The sequence below is a fragment of the Conger conger genome, chromosome 9, assembly GCF_963514075.1.
Source record: "Conger conger chromosome 9, fConCon1.1, whole genome shotgun sequence".
Lineage (NCBI taxonomy): Eukaryota > Metazoa > Chordata > Actinopteri > Anguilliformes > Congridae > Conger > Conger conger.
Window position 1 is genome coordinate 17,073,605 of NC_083768.1, and position 23,359 is coordinate 17,096,963.

At 49.2% G+C, this 23,359-nt stretch overlaps 1 protein-coding gene across 7 annotated transcripts in view; it reads left to right on the top strand.

The window, feature by feature from the left end:
* The window catches only part of LOC133136245 (protein MTSS 1-like), a 51,432-nt gene that overhangs the window by 22,322 nt on the left and 5,751 nt on the right, over window positions 1–23,359 (top strand). For 2 of the 7 annotated variants that reach the window (XM_061253567.1, XM_061253562.1), the window contains exons 4-13: window positions 10,925–11,009; window positions 11,735–11,826; window positions 12,437–12,511; window positions 13,446–13,457; window positions 17,049–17,206; window positions 17,964–18,071; window positions 18,191–18,288; window positions 20,419–20,629; window positions 22,639–22,764; window positions 23,044–23,271. In XM_061253567.1, the coding sequence (XP_061109551.1) occupies window positions 10,925–11,009; window positions 11,735–11,826; window positions 12,437–12,511; window positions 13,446–13,457; window positions 17,049–17,206; window positions 17,964–18,071; window positions 18,191–18,288; window positions 20,419–20,629; window positions 22,639–22,764; window positions 23,044–23,271 (1,193 nt within the window). Of the gene's footprint in view, window positions 1–10,609; window positions 10,662–10,924; window positions 11,010–11,734; window positions 11,827–12,436; window positions 12,512–13,445; window positions 13,458–17,048; window positions 17,207–17,963; window positions 18,072–18,190; window positions 18,289–20,418; window positions 20,630–22,638; window positions 22,765–23,043; window positions 23,272–23,359 lie in introns of those variants that run through there. The other 5 variants (XM_061253568.1, XM_061253564.1, XM_061253566.1 and 2 more) reach the window with 5 other exon arrangements.

Below are 23,359 nucleotides of genomic sequence, written 5' to 3' on the forward strand. Positions count from 1 at the left end.
CAAGTTAGCTGCACAAATAGGATGGTTTTAGTTTAAGTTATAGTTATAGTTTAAGTACTACCTAAAGAAGAGTTGTGGAAAAAGGTCTTGTCGACAGATCAGACCAGGATTGACTTCAGAATGATACAAGGTCAAAGCATGGAGGCTAAACGGGCCAAGAAGCAGAGCACTGCCCTCATTTGTGGAACTTGCCAGTTTGGCGTGTTATAGTTTGGGAATTGTATTGCTGCCGCAGGTGCCGGCCCACTTGCTTTCTTTGATAATGTAACTGATGATTGCAGCATGAATTCTGAAGTGTGCAGAAGCATCTTATCAGCTCAAGGTCAATCAAATGCCTCCAAACACATTGGATGGTGCTTCATCCTATAGCAAGGCAATGATCCCAAACATGTGCCAAAACATGGCCACCTGCCTAATATGCTGTTGGTCCTCTGCATGCCACCAAAACTGCTCTGACCCGCCGAGGCATGGACTCTACAAGACCTCTGATGGTGCCCTGTGGTATCTGGCACCAAGACGTTAGCTGCAGGTCTTTTAAGTCATGCAAGTTGGGAGGTGGAGCTTCCTAGGATTGGACTCGTTGTTCTAGCACATCCCACAGATGCTCGATCGGATTGAGATCTGGGGAATTTGGAGGCCAGGGCAACACCTTGAAATCTACGTCATGTTTAGCTAGGTGCCGTGTCAATTTGATGTCCACATGAATGCTCGGACCTAGGAGTTCCCAACAGAACATGCTCTGAGCATGAAACTCGCTTGTTGTCTTCCCATAGTGCATCCTGGTGCCATCTTTTCCCCTGGTAAACGGCGATCAAGTACCCTGCCGTCCACATGATGCGAAATACAATGGGACTCATCGGACCAGGCAACCTCCTTCCATTGCTCCAAGGTCCATTGTAGGCGCTTTTGACGGTGGACAGGGGTTAGCATGGGTACTCACACATTCCTCCTGTAACTATTATAAACCATTTCTGCAACCTGTGCCTCAGTAGCCCTTCTGTCGGTTTCCACCAGATGGGATAGCCTTCGTTGCTCTCGCGTTTGAATGAGCTTTGGGTGCCCAAACACCCTGTTGCTGGTTCGCGGTTTGTCGCTCCTCGGACCACTGTTAGTGGGTACTGCTGACCAGGAGCACCCTACAATCCTTTCCGTTACGGAGATACTCCGACCCAGTCGCATACCTTGTCAAACTCACTCAGGTCTTTACATCTGCTAATTTGTTCTGCATCCAACAAGTTGACTACGAGAACCCGTTTGCTTAGCGTCTGATTTTTGCCCAGGCCTCGATTTTTGCCCAGGCCTCGATTTTTACTCAGGCCTCGAGAACGTGTTTGGTTAGTGTCTGATTTTTGTTTGCCCAGGCCTTGACATTATCAACATTATTTGCTTCACCTGTCAGTGGTCATAATGCTTTGGCTCATTGGTGTATAACAGTGCTCTCTTTCTTCTTGGTCATGTTCCAAACAATTTGTTTTGGTAAGCCTATTGTTTCGGCTATGTCGCTATTTTTCTTAGCCTCATAATGGCTTCCTTGGCATTCATGGGCACATATAATTTTGATAATCGGCAATAACCGTTTCCAAAGGCAATCCAAAGTCTATAATTAAGACTAGATACTACCTTATTGCAGGTAAAAGAAGGAGTATTGAATACACCTGACTAATGAGAAACAGCTGATCATTTACTTTTGATCCCCTAAAAGGGGGGGGGGGGCTGTGTATAAAAACAGATCACCTGATATTGATGTAAACTTCCTCAATCAAAGGTGACACACGTATTGTTGCATTTGAAATCCAATGTGCTGGTTGATGGAGCCAAAAGTTCAGTACATCTACCACTGTCCAAATCCTTACAGACCGCACTGTAACTGTACCTATGATTTCATGTCGTGATTAGTAGTAGCCCGTGCTAGTGTATTTAGTTTAAAACTGTTTTAGAGTTAATCCCAGAATCCTCTGGGAAATGCTGCTGAGTTTCAGATGTGCAGGTCCTCCTCTCGTGTTTTGTTTTATTCAGTCACACAACCCTAAAAGCCAGTCTGCCCAGTAGCGCAGGCCATCTCATTAACAGCACATGCTCACTGTGTACAGTAACATGCACATGGGTAGTGGCCTAACAAAGCCAGGTGCACACCCTCAAATACCCAGGGGCTTAGAGCTCTCGACCCCTCTGGCTCTGCTCTCGGCCGTCTGCATTCCCCGATTGGTCCTGACTCTGAGCCTGTCCGCGTCACCGGGGGCGACCAGCTGTCAGAGCAGCCCATCTCCGGTAGCGATGCAGGCGAGACAGGTGCGGGGGCGGGCTTAACGCTAGGCGGGACCCTGTGGTTCAGGAGGGACCCGGTTCTGAAGGGCCCCATGCTGTCCTGTGTGGGTGAATGTCCCATTCCCTCAGCTTCCATTTTCCCTCCCCGGTGTGAGATCTTATTTCTTATTAGATTTCTTATTCAATTTTATCTTTTACACTGCCAAAAAAAAAGAAACTGAAAGTGTTTCAGTTTTGTATTTACACTTAAAATCTTATTTGTATGACCTTTTTGATAATAATTTGCCAGTTATGCGTTTGGCACATTTCAGGATGGGGTAAGAACTTAAAGAGAGAAAAAAAAATACAATGTACAATTTTGACTAAATGTCATTTTAAATCTCATGACAAAACTAAAACGCTCGTTATGGCAGGTTTTTTTTTTTTTTACAGTGTATTCCCTTGAGATTCTGAGTTGTGTTTGTAGGCCAAACTCATCGCTGCAGTGCCCTTGGTTCTTTCTGGAGAACACAGGCAAGCGGGTGTGCCCTCCAAAGAGTGCGCTGCCAGCCCCTGGTCCTGCCCGTTCTGCTCTGCCCTGCAGGGCACGGTCGATATCCCATTCCAGACTGTGGAGGCCTGTCTCTAGCACTCGCGAACACCGCCATTGTTATAATGCCAAAGGATATCTAAATCACATCAACCCACGCTTTCATTCCTTATCTTAGCTTGGCCTGATTTTCTTTTTAATTTCGATTTTGCGTTCAGACTTATGTCTGACAAATAAGTGGCAGATTAAAAAGTGGATACTTCTATTCCTTGCAAGAATTGAGTTTATTTTGACAAGCCTGTGTTTTTTCCTGCCACATCAGCCATACAGCTGGTGACGGTTGACCCTAAGGTTGTGATGCGCCCCTGTTGTTATCGCCCTTTTGGCAGCGTTCTCGCCTGGCGTAGTACTGCGGAGCGCGGGAGAGAAAGGTCGCCCACGTGTCGGCAGCTGTAGTGTACCTGAGAGAACATGGCCGCCTCAGAGACAAACTCACATCACACCGCACTCTTCAGACGAGCCCTGCTGCCTCCGACTACTATGTTCAAAAGCGCATACTACTTGTACTACGTTTCAATGAATATCATCCAGAAATTTAGTAGGAGTGTAGTGTGCTAGTATGCGGTTTCTAGCACCGCCTGTCTCCAGGGTTCAAAACGACTACTGCGCTTTTTTTGCAGTTTCTGGGACTCATTATACTTTGAAACATGAATTTTCTGAGCGCAATTCATTTTTTGTGTTACCGGAAATGTTGATCTCTAATAAATACTTTTAAATGTACCAGAATACAGTAATCCTAAATGATTGCAGATGTGTTGTTCTACGTTAGGATTGCACAGTGGACATGGTCCTCTTGTGAATGCAGTGAAATTCCTCTAGACTGACAGTTTATCCCCGTATCTGGAGCACAGGTGTGAATGTGCGTCCCATCAGAAAGTTTGTGTACGAGGCGTTTACTGACAGAGTGATGTTATTTCATACAACATTCTACAGAGGGAACAACTGGAAAATTATCCATCCAGATTTTTGATTTGTGATGAAAAGGTCTCTTGGCAAGATGGTGAGTTTTGTTCATGCTGTTCATCTGTTTAGCTGTAGCTTAGTGGGTTAGCACGCTGGCTGTAACTCCTTTGATACAGTGTAAACATTCACACGAACCAGACTTGTGATTCATTAGAATCTACTACACAGCACAGAACACACGCGATCAGCTCTCTGTATCACTGATGTTGTTGTGTCGAACTGTAGATTCTAGATGAATTTCTGTGCGTGAATGGTCAGCGCCACGTCTCTCTTAAGCCGGACCTGCGTTTCAACGCATCGCTCTGCAGTGTTTCTTCTGTATAGTTCCATCATGGGACATGTGTCATTTCCGTCCCCGGCATCTGTAGCGTCTGTTTCAGGAGAGGTATTATTGTTGTAGTTGCGGATGATTGCAGTCTTTACGAGGGCGTCCCGCTCCTGCTGCTCCCTCGTGTTGTTTTCTGTAGCGCGTATGGGGCCGTGATTTAAAAGGCAGGCACACGTGGAAGCCCAGATGGGCACTCCTTTATCGTAGGGATCGCTTTCTCTCTCCTCCTTGTGACCGAGGTTAAGCAGTTCACCTCCTGCAGCTGCCCCGGGAAGCCCAACACAAACGCATGTGGCCGTGTTGAGTTCCCCCCCCCCCCCGAGCGGTGGAGGCTTGACCTCCGTTAGCCTGCGGGCGCGGCCCAGCGGTCAGCGCCATGGCGACCAGGGGTTAATGGAAGCTCTGGGGGATTTATAATTTTTTTTCAATCCGAGTTGCTGAGCAACAAGCAAATTCCAGCTGGAGCCGAGTATGTCTTTTTCCCTGGTTCCCCAGTAGGCGTTCTGACGGGCTGCGCGGTCGCTTGCAGTTTGCTGCAAGACAGTTACTGCAGTCTGGACGTGGGCTTCTGATAAACAGCCGCACCTCTGTGGTACAGGCAGGGTGATATGTGCTGTTTGGAAGCCTGCAGAGTCCTCGCTCTCCACTACGGCACAGAAATCATTAGATTAGACTGGAAAAACAGCTGGCGAAAGCAGGCGGCGTGGTGACGCAGCTGTCTGTACCCTCACCTGTAGCCGTGCTGTGACACTACGCGTGAAGGAAGGTGCGCAGTGTGCCATCTGAAGATTAAGAGCCGGAGCTTTTGGCAGTATCAGCTCCAGCATATTTCACGGGAGCGGAGAGAGCAGCTGCACTGCGTACAGTATATCACAGCGACCTGTCCTCGAACCCCCCCCCCCCCCCCCCACACCCCCGCTTCTCCCTGCTCGTCCTCCCAGATGGCAGTTCGAAAACTCCCCGTGGCGCCATGGCTACCCTGATGATGTCATGCGGTGTAACCGAGATGCGGCGCGGTCTGGCTGTCGTTGCCGTGACTCCTCTCGGGCTAATGGCGGGAAAAAGGGGCCCCAGCAGCCTTCCTCAGGAAATGTATCTCAGGATAAAAAATAAAATACAAATGTTTTACTATGCATGTGGACCAGGTCCTGGCAATGCTAACAGCAGTAATGTCTTATCAGACCTTGTTTTTGGGATTGTTTTCTCTTCATTTTCTTTATCATTTTTTGTTGAGCTAGTGGCATATCATAACCTAATTCCTCTGTTGCAGTATCCATAACTTGACCGTCCATGACTTGACATGACGGTTTCAGAGCTAGAAGATTGATTCTGCTAAGCCGTGGTAGTCTGTTATTGGTTACTAAAATTAAGACGCACACAACTTTGTGTTCAGGGCCCCTCGGGCTCCCAGGGTGACTTGAAGACCCCGGGTAACTGTGCCAGGTCCTATTTACAGTGCCTGAGGCCAAGTGAAAGCATTTTCCACATTCACACCAGGCAGAGTCCCAGCCGTGACCCCGGTCACTGCTTCAGAAGCTAAATATGAACGGGCGGTGGCTCTCGCTCGCTGCGTGATACCGCGTTTGTTCCTCGCCGCAGCCGAAAGGACCCATGAGCGCGGGGCGTGCTACCCTGTGCTGGTGTGAACCTGAGGCCAGCGGTAAAGGCCCCACCCCCACCCTGGGCACGGTGACCGACGGAGGCTTGGATGAAAAGCCTTCCTAGAAACTCCCGCCATTCTTGATGCTCTGCCACATTCCACAGATGTTGACGAGTTTTAAGAGCGGGAAGGCTCCTCTCTCTGCCCGCAGTACACTGCCTCTAAACCACTCTGGGCAGGACTTCTGTTTATGAGACATACCGTGTTTTTCTTTCCTTATTTTGTCCGAATGCCTGGGTGGAGTGAAGGAGCCGCATTCGTTCAGGATCTGTTTAGAAGCTGCTTTTTGCTCCCAGGTCTGTATGACTGAAGTAATAACCAGGATTCTTCTAGAATATTCCTGAGTAACAGGGGGTTATGTCCCTTTGGTAGTCTGGCTGCTGTGCATTACAAGTATGAGGCTGGCTCTTGTGGGTGGCCTGCTCTGCCAGACCCTGAGGCCTGCATATGGTAAGGAATGCTGAGGCTATAGCTGTTTAAATTCCCCCTTCCCATCACTCTGGACACCAGCGCCCACGAGTGCGTAACGCAGCCCCCAAACACAAACGTGGCGAAAGCAGGAAGCCGTAGGGCGGTCACCCGCCGTGCCATTGCAAAAATATCAGGTTCCTCGGTATCCGGAACATTCTGAGGGCAAGATGTTTGCGGCCCCTCCAGCCAATCACGGGGTCATACTGTTTTAATTGAAGGCCCAACTGGGTCAATGAATTTCCAGAGCAGTGGAAGGGAGGAGGGCATATCCAGCCACATAGGCCATGGAGCCCTCCCATACAGCTGCTTCACCCACTCATAGGAGCTCCAGTGCTCAACTGTCATGTTTGGGTTCAGTCTAGTGTTACAGCTCTATGGCCCAGTCTAGACCTGGTTTTGGCCCGCCTGGAATCTGTAATCACAAAGCCTAAAAAGGACAAAACATATTCTACACTTTGGATGTAGACCTACGTCTCAATATATCAGTGTATCACCAGTGAGATGCTTTTGGAAACTTGTAGAAATCAGACCCAGTGCCTTCCTCTAATTGTCTTATTGTTGAGTGTCACACTTAAGGGATATTGCAGTGTTTTTCAGTCATTGAGGAAAACCAAGCATTGTAATCGAGCACTACATGAAGTTCTGTATTGTATTTTTAAAGGGGAACCTTCATGTAAATATGCCATCCCGAAAAACTGTAAAACAGCTGAGACTCCAAATTGGAATGGAGGCTTCACTTTAAGGGTTAAGTTTGATCTTGAACTCATTCGCTAAGTAATTTTTTTGTGCACTCCCGTATAAAACGCTGCTCGCTATAGCTGCAACGCTATACTGACTATAAAGCCTGCTTATTTCCCCTGTGCAAGCTGGCATCCGACCCCCTTGTAAGCCGTTAACTGCGAAACGATGTTTCATTACAGGGAAGCCTGTCCCACAGCACCCAGCACGACCAGAGGACATAAGCAGTAAAATGTATATTAGAGAAATGATATAACTCCAAGCAGCCCGAATGGCGAAGTCGGTAACCAGCGGGGGGTAGGATTAGGATGTATCTCATAAAGGGGGGCTGGATGATTGTGGAGAGGGAATGAAAGCGGCTCTCATACCCCGTCTGAGGAGGAGGGGAAGGGCAGGGGAACGGCGCAACTGCAATGCAGTGGTCATCTCTGGCACCCCTGCCACAGCTATTAATAATGGCTGCTACTCCACCCGCCAGCCTTACGGCAGGGATCCATGCCGCCAGGGCCCAGCGCCACCGGTATTTATAGGTTTGGGGTCACTAGATTCGAGTCTGGTGCTCCACAAACGGGGCTTTCTATAAGGGACAGCAGCTGAAGGGGAGGGAGGAGACCGCGATGGCCCGTTACCGCCTCGGTTTTTCCGTGTTTCACAGCTTTGCGGTAGGCCCACGCTGCGTCAAAATGGGTCATGGGTCAGCTGTGCTCTATAGAGAGGGCTTTTCTGCTCCTCAGTTCTGCTCTAGAGGGCTTTTCTGCTCCTCAGTTCTGCTCTAGAGAGGGCTTTCTGTTCTTCAGCTGTGCTCTATAGAGAGGCCTGTCTGTTTCTGTTCTTCAGCTGTGCTCTATAGAGGGCTTTCTGCTCCTCTGCTGTGCTCTATAGAGGGCTTTCTGCTCCTCTGCTGTGTTCTATAGAGGGCTTTCTGCTCTGCTGTGTTCTATAGAGGGCTTTCTGCTCCTCTGCTGTGTTCTATAGAGGGCTTTCTGCTCCTCTGCTGTGTTCTATAGAGGGCTTTCTGCTCTTTGGGTGTGTTCTATAGAGATGCTTTCTGCTCCAGGGAACTGGGTGTCTCACAAAGAGGAGCTGGTGGATTCCATATGGGGGGTAGGTGGAGTGGGGAGCGCAGAGGTTGGGTATGTGCCCATGGCTTTTGAGAGGAGACTGGTGAAACGGAGTGCGATAATGAACCACAGCCGTATCCACGGAAACCTGTAAATGCCACAAATCACCAGGATGCTCGTCTCCTTGGTGCTCTCTGGCAAAGCGTCGGTGCGCTGTTGCAGCGACGGTGCCGGCTAACTCAAAGCTTCCCTTCGACCCTCTACATATCCAACATGGTGGTCTGCCTTCCTCTGCTCTGTCATTGTGAATGTCCCGGTGGGCAGAAGTGTTTAAGAGGGCTGTGCCTTTTAGGCAGAGAGACTGCTGATGTTGGCCTGCCATCTTGACCTGGTTTATGGGGTATGATTTGATTAGCCTGTTATTACTGTTTGCTGTTTGTCCTGGGAGGCAGGCCTGGGTGTGTTACCCCCATAAGACATAAGAGTCCAGAGAGCAAGAGGAAAGTTCTGGATCATGTGTGGCTACTGTTAATTTGTTTCTAGTCTTTGATATAACTGTATTGTTCAGGGTCTAAATGCTTTTTTTTAATACTGTATGCTTTGGCAACACAAAATGTAGTGTATTGGCATGCCAATAAAGCAAATTGAATTCAGTTCAATTGAGAGAGAGGGGAGAAGGGGAGAGAGAAAGGCCGAGAGGGAGAGGGAGGGAGGGAGAGAGAGCATAAACGATCAATCTTCCTCTCTGTGACTGTGGTTCTCTTTGAATGGCATTAGTGCAGATTAAACTGTTAATGTTTCACTGCAGAGTAATCCTGCCGCAATGAAAAACCTATAGCCCCTTCATTCTCATTCGGCCGCCCAGGCCAGAGCGTGTCACAGTGTGGAAATATCACTGCCACGGTGTTATCTTTGTTTCAGAGTAATCTAAAAAGGAGGATTATATTGCAGCCCCGCTCCTCAGTAACAATCGCTCATTTCCAGGGCTAATGGAATGAGCCCTGGCGTTGAGTCAGAAGGTGCAGCGACAGAACCAGTTTCGGAGCGGGAGAGTGAGGTGTGGAGGCACCGCTGCAGAATGGCCCAGTCTGTGTCTCTGTAAACAGACTGAGTGAATGCCGCTCCGGGCTCGCTGTGTTATTTTGGGAGTTGGGCTACAGGGCGAGGATCGGGCCTTGCCTCCCACACGCCCTCCCTAGCTGCTACTAATAAATTGGGATGAGTGCAACTGCCTCATTTGGCTTTCGTGTGCTGGTATTTGGACCAGTTTTATGTGTTTATTCATACTTGGTCTTAGTGGCGTGCTTTGGAAACATCTCCACCCCCCCCCCCCCCCAAGGAGACTTCTGTAAATTGCAGACTTGTGTGAAGGGGGTACACACGCACGCACACACACACACAGAGGCAGACGCAGATGCACACACACACACACACACACAGCGGACTCCTCTTGTGCTGACTCATTCAGTATGAGGCGTGAGGAAATAAAGGTGGACTCGAGCGCTCGTAAAGCAGGAGGCCGTTTGATGAAGACCCTCTGCTTTCTGTCACTTCAGCTGCAGTCGTAAATGGCCTCAGTTATTTTTAGCAGGCCGATACATGAAGAGGGATGTTCTGGGACCAAATCAAATCCTAGCAGGGCAGGGCAGCCATTAACTGTAGTCGCTGTGTGACTTTTAACGGAGCATTCCCGCTTAGTCGGTTACGGCCACTTCTATAACTTGGCACCCCGGACTGTTATTTGGCAGCAGTGTGCTGTGTATTCAAAGGACAGCGTAAGGACCTGCGCTGGTAGATTAAGCAAGGACTCCTCTGTGCTGCAGTGGGAACCAGTATTTTTGAGGGTATTTGTGAAAGGATTTTTCGGGCTTGTTTTGCCCCCCCCCCCTCCCTTCGGGTGGCGATGAGGTCATGCGCTGTGTTTGTCTCTCGTGGTGTTTCCACGGTCACAGCGAGGCCGTCCCCTTTGGGTACTGTTGGCCCCCTCTCCACCTGAGCCTGATTTAGCCGAAAGGGACGCATGCTTTAAAACTGCTGTCATTCTGACAGGTAGTCAGTTTTACAGGAGTGTAGGCTCACACTCCCCTTTCTCTGTCTCCCAGAGGGTCCATCACTCCCTCCTTAACCCCCCTCCCTCCTTACTCCCTCTCTCCCTCCCTCTCCCCTTACCCCCTCCCTCCCTCCTTACTGCCTCTCCCCCATGTCCCTCCCTCCTTACTGCCTCTCCCCCTACCCCCCTTCCTCCCTAACCCCCCTCCCTCCTTACTGCCTCTCCCCCTACCCCCCTTCCTCCCTAACCCCCCTCCCTCCTTACTGCCTCTCCCCCTACCCCCCTTCCTCCCTAACCCCCCTCCCTCCTTACGCCCTCTCTCCCTATGTCCCGCCCTCCCAACCTCCCCTCCCTCTCACCCTACCCCCCTCTCTCCTTCTCCCCCTACCCCCTCTCTCCTTACTGCCTCTCCCCCTACCCTCCCTTCCTCTCTCCCTCCCAACCTACCCCCCTCTCTCTTTCCCTCCCTCTCCAAACAGATGAGAATTGCTGTAAGGCTGCCTTCATTACTGCGGACTGCAGCCCTGCAGCTGACTGTGAGCTTCCGTCTGCTGTGTGAATAATTTATTCATTTATTTATTCAGCTCTCCTACCCTGAATTAGCAGAGCCACGAGGGCCTAATTCACTGCTGCACTGCGTTCGGCTCCTCGAGCTGGTCTGTGTGTCTGTGTGTCTGTGTGTGTGTGTCTGTGTGTCTGTGTGTCTGTGTGTCTGTGTGTGTGTCTGTGTGTCTGTGTGTCTGTGTGTCTGTGTGTCTGTGTAACGCGTTTAACGTACGTGTCTTGCATTTTGTTTCAGGCGGCACCAGAGACATCGGCTCGGCCCTCACCAGGATGTGCATGCGTCACAGGAGCATCGAGTCCAAGCTGAGGCAGTTCTCAATGTAAGAGCAGCGCAGTGCTCATCTTATACAACACACAGGACTCACAGGGAGTTCACAGTAAACACAGGGTCTTATGCAGACGGTGTACCAAGTGTAATAAGCAGATTTGGGCTGGGGGACTTGTTTTAATGGAGTTAAATGAGAGGAGAGGTCTGGGAGAATGTGACCACGCCCTGCTGCGGGGGCTCTGGGTTGGCAGGGCGGGCGGAGTCCCCAGAGGCCGTTGTCAGGATTCCATACAGTCCTCGCTGCTGATTGGTGGAATTCTTTGGGTCTCTGTGGACACGGACAGATTAGGACCACTGCCCCGAACTCTTAGGCCCCTCAAAAACTGAGAGGGTCTGGCCTCCTGAGTGTGAATAAACACACACACACACACACACACACGTGTGCCCAGACACACACACAAATATTTATCTGAAAATAGGATGTGAAGTGAACATATGGACAGCTGCCTTTCACTAAACTGCATTAAAGACTGGAATGCATGTGACCTGCAGATAGTGAAAATACACAATATGACTTTTTTATCATGCTCAGTTTAACCGCAGATTAACATCAGTAAATCTTCACCTGCAAAAGACAGGGCATCTGTAGGCCCTCGGCAATATGAGCCTCTGAGAAAACAGACCCTGGGGTATATAATTTAAGTGTGGATTCCACAAATCAGGCTTCATTGTTTAACTACATTTCCTTTTGACATCCTTCCCTCCCTCTCTCTGAAGGGCTTTCATCGACTGCCTGATCAACCCCCTGCAGGACCAGATGGAGGACTGGAAGAGGGGGGCCAACACACTGGACAAGGACCACGCCAAAGGTGTGCCTCGAGCCCCTCCCCTTATGCCCATGCCACTGGCCCCGCCCCTTCACCTCCAGCCCCGCCCCTTCAGCCTGCGCAGCTCCAGCTCCACCCCTGCTGCCGACTCTAGCCCCGCCCCTCTAGCCCCACTCTGCTCTCCCTCAACACCTGCAGGGGTGTTTGTGCACATGAACACACTGATGTGCAGCTTTGCTGTTTTATAGTTACCCGGCCTATTTATAGCCTGGCAGCCTTTGTAGAGTTACAATACAGGCCCAGGATGTATGCAGCCAGCCAGGCCTTTTGCACAAAGCAATCACGCTCCCTTGTGTGAAGACGGAGGTCAGTTCACAAAGTTGCGTGAAGCAACAAATAAATAAACACGGGCTGCATGAAACCTTACGAGCTTTAATCACCTCGGCGTTTCAACCTTGAATAGCACATTACAGACTGCTGCTGGCTCTTTTGTCTACGTAGGCTTGTTCCACTCATCAACTAACCATAAATCTTGTTGATAAAGGGGATGGGGGAGCATTGAGCACCTGCCATTTTGGCTCGCCCTCACTGCGAGCTGTGCTTTAATTCTTGGTGGATGAGATGTAAGACAAACGCCATGTTCCCTTCACAGAGTACAAGAAAGCACGGCAGGAGATCAAGAAGAAGTCCTCCGACACGCTAAAGCTGCAGAAGAAGGCAAAGAAAGGTAATTTGGCTCTGCAAGTCGCTTCGTGTGTGTTCGGGCGGTTAGCGGCTATCCCAGTGCACATTTGCTGAGGCTTTGGAGTGCCTGAGCTGGGGTTTGGTTAGACTAAAGCTCACCTGCAGACCTCGCCCCACCTGTCCAATGTACCGTCCTAAAGGCCTGAATCCTCTGAATTATGCATCAGGTTAGAAAAAGGTTTCAAAGCGAACACATTTTCTATTTTATTTTCATTATTTTTAATACTGCAGGATTGAGCACAAATACTCACAGCAGTCCTTGGGATCACATCGCTCAAAACCCCCAGGGGAGTTGCATGTGAATCATGAATTAAGCTGATTTCATGGTTTAGCGTCAGCATTTCAGACATAATTCTCATATAATTTAGCATTAGCGCTTGAGCATTCAATTTTCATTCAACAACTGGTTCACTATTTTCATGGAAGATAATTTTCAACCCAAGCCATTAACTGAATTAACAGAGACTTAGCAACATGGTATTATATTGTTACAGTCGAGCTCTCCTTGTGCTCTGTTGCTCTTGGAAACAGCGGCACCAATAGCAGAACGGTATTTGTTTCACTAGTGTAGTGTACAGCCTATTAAACTGTGCTTTCATTTCCCTCCCCATTTTGCTAGGGGAAAGCCGCATTTACATCCCTGCTATTTATGCACTATGTAGTGCATATTTTGCATCTTATTTTCTTAGTGTCATTTGAATGCTGGCCACTAGAATGGTACTGAAGGACTTAACTTGCAAGAACGTGCAAGAACAGAATGCATATTATTATTGCTCCATGTCACTAGAGTCCTAAGTATGCAGGCAGATGGAATAGAAATGCGTTGGTTAGAGTCTCAATCTGGGTGTGAACTGACTGAGATATTCTCTCTGCGCCCACGTCTGCCTTATTTCCTCCAATCACGTCGCTGCTGGCAGCAGATGCTGTGGGTAAGTGTCCACCTCTCTGTTCCGCTGCTCCTCATTGGCCCTCTCTAACCCATGTGGTCCAGCGCTTCCCTCTGCCTCTTCCTCTGTCCTGTTGGCCTCTTTTCTCACGGGGGCGAACGCACCGAACGCATCAAAGGGAGCCGAAATGTTGATCCCCCCCAACCGCCCCCCCCTTCTTCTCCCCCCGGGCTCCCGACGGATAAAGTTATCTTCCCCTCCGCCCCGCGGTTTTTTTCCAGCCTCCCTCCAAATTAAGCCGCGTTCCCTCGTGCTTCCAGGAGCGACATTATTTTCCGTAATGAAGCGAGATTGGACTGGGAGGACGGCGCAGAAATAATCATGACATTCATTAACCGCAGCGGCTGCAATTTAGATCATCTCGCCCCCCCCCCAATCTTCTCTGTTCTCTGTGGAAGGAAGGAAGCCGAACGCTTCTGAGCATGCGCGGGTCAGCTCTGCGTTGGCGGACCGAACGTTATTAGCGCCGCCGATGGTCCCGAGCGGCACGATGACGCGGGCGAACGAGAGCCGACGTGTCCGTGCCTGCCGGTGCCGCCTTCTCACCCGGGCTGTCTCTCCACCGCCTCGGGACGTCGTGAGGAGCCTTCAGAAGGGAACGGGGGCTCGACGCCGCGCGTCTCTTCTTTAAAGGCCCCTGTGAACGTGGCTGTCTGGCCTCGGGGAGGGTGAGAAACCCGATAAGGGTTCGGAGGCGAGAGGATAATCCCGTAATTACCGCTGATAGACGGCGCGCAGAAACGCAGAGTGCGGGTCTGTAACGCGGTAATTAGCGGCATGCTAAGCACGTCTGCGCCAGGGGCGGACGCCATCTCGGCTCCGCTGCTCGTCTGCGTGACGGCTGCGGAAATGGAAATGCGCTCCCATCGATTTTAGCGAGGCCTCGTATTCAGCTGTTGCCACGGGCAGATTGTCTGATCGCGTGAAACGTGCTGCGCTTCTGACCTACATGCACAGAGCGCATGAACGCGGGCTGCAGCTTAGCCCAGCGCATTCCCAATAAAGACCTGTACGAGAACAAGAACCTGGCAGTCACGCAGAATGTCTCTCTCGCTCTTTTGCATGGATACACAGCGAGAGACGCACACACAAGACACACATACAGACACAAAAACCTACACAGACACACAAACGGACACACACACACATACAGACACACAGACACAAAACCTATGCAGACACACACAAATGGACACAGACACACAAACAGACACACAAACAGACATGTACACACAGTCATACACACACAGACAGACATACACACCCACAAACCAGCAAACAGACCAACACACAGACAAACACTGTCCGGCCTCTTCTTTGACTGCTCTTAACATTATCCAGATGTGATGGGATTTCTCAGGCGAGGTTCCAGGTTCACTGGATGCTCGTTAACCCCTGTTGAACCTGGGCTCCCATCTCTCTCTCTGCCCCGCCCTGCCCTGCCCTGTCCTGTCTTGCCCTGCCCTGTCTGTTAGGGAATCAGTGTCTGGAAACACTCACTGTCTCTGCCTGCAGTGTTGTCATGCACGTCTTCTGAGGGAACTGTCCGGCGTATTGGTCACTGTTGTGTTTTCCGTGACAGAGCCCTGTGTGTGTCTGCGTGTCTGTGTGTGTCTGTGTGTGTCTGTGTGTGTCTGTGTGTGTGTGTGTGTGTGTGTGTGTGTGTGTGTGTGTGTGTCTGGGTGGTGGGGCAGGAGTGTGTGTGTGTGTGTGTGTGTGTGTGTACACAGCAAACACCCGACCACTGGTCTGTCACTGTGGCATGCTGTGGGGGAGCGCTGAAGCTAACTCTGCAGGGGTGAACTGCGTCTGTCTCTGAGACTGGCATGCACCTCCCGACACTGTAACACCCTGACACATCTGCATCTGTGTGCTCTCTGTGGGGGAGGAGAGGGTGGGGTCGTTCAGGGAACTGTGGTTTTGTCACGTCTGACTGCAAGGGTTTCAGCAGGCCACTTGCTAATCGTTGTCAAATGTGTTTACCAGGATTTATCGTAATATAAGGAATGATTCGTATTGCTTTTTTCTTTTCTTTTTTTACCACCGGGACTGTCCTCATTTCAAGGGTAGGAGAGAGCAGAAGGCAGATGTTTTAAATCAGAGGCTTCTTTCTCCAATTCCAAAAAGTAGTCTAAATGTTCAATTTGGGAAAAGAGGGGAAGGCTGCCTGCTGTTTTATTGCATATTATAAATGCAAACAGGAAATGCTGTATCTTGGGTGGCCTACAGTATTCTAACCAGAAATTGCCCCTCAAGTAATTTTGACGGGACTGCATGGTGAGGAGCGTTTTAAATGTGTGGTTTAGGTAGAGGGAGCAGGGCATTGCAGTCTGCATGTCAACGGCGTCATAAACAAAAAAACGAGGGCAAGTGGCCGCTGCTAGTTTTAACTGCGATAAAGGCTGTTATTTAGCACGAGGAAACTCCCAGCGTCTGGTATAATGAGCGCAATCTAGAGTACATGCAAAATACAATCCGTCTGCTCCTCTTTAGATGCTGTGGGAAACCAGACTGTATTGTGTGGGCGGAGGGTAAATACCGCTTCAGGACTTCCCTGGGAAAAATTGAGAAAAAAAATAATGCCTGCCCACACCAGCTAACAACCTGGCACTTTTGAGAACCGGGTAGTGTAATTGTATGTTTTTTATCCTGAATGCTTTTCTCGGATTACCGCATCGCACATTGAAGGCGTTTCAGCAATTATTGTCGTTTACTTTAGAGTAGGAGATCGCTCTTCTGTTTCAGTTGGTTGACCACCGGCCGTTCGTTCAGCTCCAATCAGCTCCTAAAATTTCCTTAGGAAACGCGAAGTTCCCTTCACTGAACGAACGAATCAGTTTTAATGGCAGTAAATCCCAAATGGAAAGCGGCGTTTTAGAAAACGAAAATGCGTGCGCTTGTTCGAGAGTAACATGGCCAAAACGCAAATAACCGAGGCGAGACGCGTCCACTTGGTTTAGGTTAAGACCGAACCTTTTTTTTTTACTGTACTCTAGCGAATAAGTGCTTAATATGACTCTCTCACAGCCTCGGACTGTGCAGTTATACTGTGATACTACTGGGATATGCCCAGTTGTGAACACAAATAGGTTTGAACACTATGGCTGAGATTTCCTGAGAATGATGCAACTGGGCATAACAGGCTGCAGTACTGGAGTCTGGGAGGTTATTCGTGTATGGCGATTAAATTAGTGGGGTTGAGCCTTTTTGGAGGAGTGGCCAAGGGCAGAGGGTGGAGATTTGCCAGAGGCAGCAAATATTTTCTGTAGCAGCAGCCAGCAGGACAGCGGATTAATGATTCCTGTACTTTCCTGTGCTTAACCAATTCCAGACCAACTTAAATGGTAACTAAAATTGAAGCTAACAGGACCTCAGGGGTGTACGCTCCCAAGTGTGGACTGTCTTTGGGTGTTGTGCCCAGTCGTTCCTTGAGAGGCGTTCTGAATGCTGCTGTGAAAGAGTGGCTGCCAGTAAGAGTGGGCCTAGGCTGGGAGGGGCTGTGTCCATTGGAAGGCCAGTGAAGGGCAGCGGCCGGGGTGGGGCCAGGTGCGATGAGGCTGCTGTGTGTTTCAGGGAGGGGGGACATTCAGCCGCAGCTGGACAGCGCCATGCAGGACGTGAGCGACATGTACCTGCTGCTGGAGGAGACGGAGAAGCAGGCGGTGCGCAAGGCCCTCATCGAGGAGAGGTCCCGCTTCTGCAGCTTTGTGTCCATGCTCCGGCCGGTCGTGGTCAGTCCCCTTTCACCGCTCATTATGATAAAACCTGTGTGTTTTAGTCACCTTTGATATCTCAGTGCTATTAAACCCTGGTGTTCTAGTCCCTTTTCGCCCCTCACAACACTGTTTTAGTGCCATTTCACCTCTCATTACTGTAAGGCCCCCGTGTTTTAGTCACCTTTTCACGTCTCAGTGCTATTAAACCCTGGTGTTTTAGTCCTCTCACCTCTCACAACACTGTTTTAGTCCCATTCACCTGTCAGCACTATTAAATCTTGGTGTTTCATTCCCCTTTTCACCGGTCAGCACTATTAAACCCTAGTGTTTTAGGCCCAGTTCATCTCTCATCACAATTAAACCCCGGTGTTTTAGGCCCTGTTCATCTCTCATCACAATTAAACCCAGGTATTTTAGTCCCCTTTCATGTCTCAATGCTATTTAAACCCTGGTGCTTTTGTCCCCCGTTCAGCTCCCAACACTATTAAACACTGGTGTTTTAGCCCCCTTCACCTCTCTGCACAAAGGCAATAGCACATTTTTGGAAAGTTATTTTATTGCATCTGCTGAATGTACAGAAAAGTATTTCTGGCGCCTCCAATTTCCCGAAATTGCAATATCCACTTGGTAATTATGGGAAAAGTAGATAAAGTTTGATGACATGTAAATAAAACCATGGATCGCTTCCCACAATTCTGTGTACATTTCTTGTACGTCTTGCTCATGGCTGACATGCCTGCTGATGGTGATGCGTTATTTTCGCCCTGTGTAGGATGAGGAGGTGTCCATGCTGGGGGAAGTCACTCACCTGCAGACCATCGCTGATGATCTGAAGGCCCTCACCATGGACCCCCATAAGCTGCCGCCCGCCAGCGAGCAGGTCAGCAGGCCGTTACCGTTGTGCCTTTTTGCCTCTTATTCAAGAGAGTGGCTTTGTTTTAGTGCTCTCCACCTGAAAACTCTTATCGAATAAACTTTTTCCTGTTTACTTTGTCCCAGGTTATTCTTGATCTGAAAAGCTCAGAGTGTACCTGGTCTTACCAGACCCCACCCTCCTCTCCCAGCACCACCATGTCCAGGAAGTCCAGTATGTGCAGGTAAGTGTGTTGGACTGAGTGCAGAATCACTGCATCAGCCAATCACAGCATGCTATGCCTCTGCTTAGCGCCTTCTGCCCCCTGGTGGTAGGAAGGTGACAATGCAGATTTTGATGTCTGTAGCAGCTTTCATTGGGCTCTTTTGTTGGAGTAAAATATTATTTATGGAAATTAATATTTAGTAAGTTCTTTTCTGTTTATTTGCAGTATTTTTTGGTGCAGTGCATATTCAGCAGTTTCAAAAATATATTTTTGTTTATATCATAAGTTACTGTATAACGTTTCCAATGGAAAACTCCACTGTGTTCATAATCTAGAGCTTTTTTTTTTTGGTTTTGACATTCATCAAGCAGAAATAGGCTTATTCTGTAAAGCACTTAAACCTTGTTAATATAATGCCTCAATTTAGCAACTGGACCCTGGGGTTTAAAATATTTTTAAGTTCTTTCTAACACAGTTTAGTCCTTATGAACGGATTAGATTTTAGCAGTTTAATAGTCTATGAGACTGTGCTTGTTATTCTTTGGTGAAGTGGTGAGCCAGCCTTCTCGTTAGACAAGTCACATGCTAAATGGAGAAAGAGATAAATTTAGCCTTGAGAAAGTGTGTTCAAATGCAGAAAGAGACAAATTTAGTCACGAGAGGGTGCATTCAGCTTCATAGTGCATCCCAATTACCTGCAAGTCAGCTGAGTAGTTGAGATGTCATCGTTGGGAGAATGTGTTTATGTCCTTGGTTTGCTATAGGAACCCTCTGTTATCCTGTCGACACGTTAAGTCTGTAAGAGCCATGGCTCCGGCCTTAACCTGATGTAGGGCTTATCATGGACAATAGGAAAGCATGCCATACTACTCGCAATACAATAACAACGCGAGACGGCTGTTCAACCGCTACACGCGTCACGTTCCTTAAAGCCTGTTTACACATGTTTTGGTCTCGGTGTTCAGTTCTTTTCTGTCTTCATTTTTCATATATGTGCCAAGAGACTGAGACATCTGTAACGGTGTCTTTTATTGTCAAAGCACCTCACAATAAGAGCACATTCTGCTGTGAGCACTACATTCTTTGCTTGGAGCTGTTTTGACTACTGAGCATGAGGAATGTACAACTTATGGGCGATTTGTCTTCTTTTTGTGATTCATTTTTTGGCGTCCAACTGTTAGTGCCACGAGGTGTAGGCTTTGTGATAAATGTATGGTGTCTGAAGCAGTAATAATAGATACCATAAACCTGTACTTTGTAATCAGCTCAGCACACAAATACAAGACTGTACAGCTTTGTGTGGGGACAGGGATTGAGTGTCAGCATATACACATAAATTAGACACAGGTTCAGGACCATGAAGACCCCCTACTACCTCTCTTAGCTCTTATGGGGTTTGGAAATTATAAAAATAAAAATAATTCAGCTGTCGTTCCACTTCAACACAAACATGAGTTTGCACTCCAGAACATCTGTTCATTTTTAGTACTCTGCCAGAGCTAGTTGTCAGCCTCACTAGTTGTCAGACTGTTCTGATTGTCACTGTTCACTAAGGTCCGTCATGACGCTAGATTAGTTTCCCATGAAACAGCCAGCTCTGTTTACAATGGCCTGCTAAATCAACTTTAGACAGAAGCAGATCTACTGTTATGAGTCAGAGTGTTGGTCCCCATACCGTAGTATCATCTTATAATTCTTAGTGGTTGATCAGTTTAAAAATGATCATAGCTGTCTCCAATCAGTCAAATTCAAATCTGGCCCTGGTTTTCTTTCCTCCCTGGTTATTAACTGAACCATTAGTGCTGCTGATTGGCTCAACTGTCGTCACACCTCACTAAAGGTGTGAAACAAAGGGAGGGTGGAAAACCAGCAGTTCTCGGCCCTTGAGGACGGTGATTTGAGGAACAGGGTCTCAATCAATGCTATTATGGTTTTGTTTATGGTGCCATTTGATCATCTTTATGTTCTGCATGATGTTCTCGTTTTGGTTTTTGACTGGACTGTCCACCCTGCCTGCTGCACTGGAGTGCCGAGTTGTAATTGTTCCTCCTCCTCTCACCCCCCTCCCTCCCCCCCCCACCCCCTGCCTGCCTCCTGGCCCACCCCGCCCCGCCCCACGCCCCGTCCCCCATCCCTTGTCTCTAACAGCAGTCTGAACAGCGTAAACAGTAGCGACTCCCGGTCCAGCGGGTCGCACACTCACTCTCCCTCCTCACACTATCGCTACCGCAGCTCCACCCTGCCCCAGCAGGCCCCCGCCCGCCTCTCCAGCGTCTCGTCCCACGACTCGGGCTTCATCTCGCAGGACGCCTTCCAGTCCAAGTCCCCCTCGCCCATGCCCCCCGAGGCTGTCCCTCAGGTAAGGGGAGGCCGCGGACACAGAGCCCGGGCAGCACCGGGCCCTCGGGCAAGCGCTTTACTGTGCGTAAGATAAGCATTGCAGTGTTGTTTAGGGCTCCGCTTTTTTTCATTCTTGCTCTCAGTCATACACACCGAATGATACGCATTTGACTGCTGTGTAGCTTTTGCGTCTCTCCAGCCGTGTTGTTTGTTTTTTTTTGTTTTTTTGGGGGGTTTTTTTCAAAAACATTTTTAAAGAAAAAGATTGGCCTCTAACCGTACAGCTTGGTAGCAACAGCGAATGAGCTCTGAGGCTTGTTTTGTAGGTCACACATGGCTGGTATACCCCTGGGCAGGATAATTGGAGTCAGGAGGGTGGAGAGAGTTCCTCCTCACCCATCAGGAGTCTAGCTGCCTTGACTTATTTACACATCTGTTGTAGCCTCGCTCCTAGGAGGGTGATTGAGTTAACTCTGCGGGGCCTTTGACATAAATTAAGCTCAGGATTGACCTGATTGCATTTGAGAGCTGTAATTCTCTATAATGCATGAGTGTACCCAACCCCCAAACCCCCAGAGCTCATCCTACAGTCACCTATATAACAATAAGGCATTCTAATTGGACAACCTGGGCCATGAAGGCCTCAGGCACTTGGAAGGGCCACTATGTTTTCCTTTGGGCCTCAATCTCCAGAAGCATAGTGGCCTCTTTCTCCAGCCTTCCCTTGGCCTTAAAGGCTGCCTTAAAAAGAGATGCATGTATGGGATTTGGTTTGAATTCTTCCCTTCGTGTGACAGCTAGCGGCATTAATTGTGATTTAGCTGTCCCTGTTACAACCCCGAGTAGAATTCCACCTGTGCCCCGTGTTCTAGCAAGGTCTCAGAGGTTTCCGGAAGGGAAGCGTTCCGCTCGGCTGTTCTGCGCTGATGTCACTGACTCTGCAGCGGCTGGGCTCTGTGCTTGGTGGGGCTGAGTTCTTCCTCTAATGCTTTTCAGTGAAGGGCTTAATGCTGATCCCTTTTTCTGAGCTGGACGCTAGATACGCTCATCTCTCTCATCACGCTGATTCTGAGCTGCTCTATACGCACTTCACAGAGCAGGGATTTCTAACTCAAACCCTGGACCGCTGCTGTCTGCTGCTTTCTTGATGTGTTTCTGCACTCAAGTGCTTAGTTTAAGTCATCCATTGGCTAAAGTCTGTGCCATGTTTTGAAGTGCTAAATTGGTTTCTGAGGCAATAGCAAAAAACAGCAGACACTGCGGCCCTCCAGGACTAGAGCTTGAGACCCCTGCCATAGCGCAAACCATGCTGGGAGCTTTGGGATTCTTGGTGGTTGTTGTTTTTTTCTTTTGTAGGCTTTATGCTAAATCCTAACTTGCCCCTTCTCTGCTCTTTTGTCTTTCTCTCTTGGCGCTGTGTGCTGTGATGTAATTACCTGTGTGCTCTGTGTGCGCTTCTTAACCTCTGAACCCTGACCCTGAACCTCTGCTTTTACACACTTACACACTCTACATCTCCTGCACCTCCTGCTGTCTACTTCCTGTCTACTGCTGCGGTCTGTGTGGCTGCATTACATCTGGATGTGTGTGTGTGTGTGTGTGTGTGTGTGTTTGCGTGCCTGCTGTTGTGTAATTATGTTATATTTGTGTGTGTGGCCATGTGGTGTTTGCATACCGTGTGTGTTACCATGTCATGTTTGTGTGTGTAACCGTGTCCTGTTTGCATGTGTGTGACTGTGTTATGTGTGTGTGACTGCTTGACTGCATTATGTGTCACCACATCATGTTGTTTGTGTGTGATGCCGTCGTGTGTGTGACGCGTCGTGTGTGTGACGTTGCTTTGTGTGTGTGTGTGTGTGTGTGTGTGGCATTGCTGTGTGTGTGTGTGTGTGTGTGTGTGTGTGTGTGTGTGTGTGTGTGTGTGTGTGTGTGCGTGTGTGTTGGGGTGTGTGTGTGTGACGTTTCTGTGTGTGTGTGTGTGTGTGTGTGTGTGTGTGACGTCGCGCTCGTCGTTGCCGTGCGCCGCAGGCCTCCTCCAGCTCGGCCTCCTCGGACGCCTCTGAGACCTGCCAGACCGTGAGCGAGTGCAGCTCCCCCACCTCCCCCACCTCAGTGGGCTCCGGCTGCACCATGGCTGGGGCCTCTGTGGACAAGGTGAACCCTCACTGTGACCCAAATCCCATCATATCACTGCCGTGCCTCAGCCCGGGTGCATGCGTACATGCATTCTGCCTCCCAGACACGCCGCCGGTCTCCATGACTTCATTATTTCATTTTCTGTTGTTTTCTATCGGTTTGTTTTTGTCCCCGACTCCAGTGACTGTGGGGTTTTTTTTAAGTTGCGATCCAATCATTCTCTGTTTGTTGTTTTTAATGCATATATTTGTCCCTTTTTTTTTGCATGTGTGTTTGTATGGTGTCTGTCCGTTTTAGTTGACAAACGGTTACGATCACTACGGACCGGCCGATCCGCCCTATCTGGTGGGAATGGGCTCTCCGGAGCCTTTTTCCCACTTCCCTCCCCATCCTTCCTCATCCTGTTCATCCTCCTCTCCCTCCCGGGCGTGGTCCCGGCCCAGCTGTGCCCCGCTTGCCGATTACCCGCTCTATTGCACCCTGGGGCCGGGCATGATCCCCTCCTCCAGAGTCCCCACCTGGAAGGTTTGTTCATTCCTCCTCACACGCTTCTCCTCGTTTTCCTCTGTTCTGATGTCATCTCTGTATCGTCCTTGTATTCCACTGTCACATG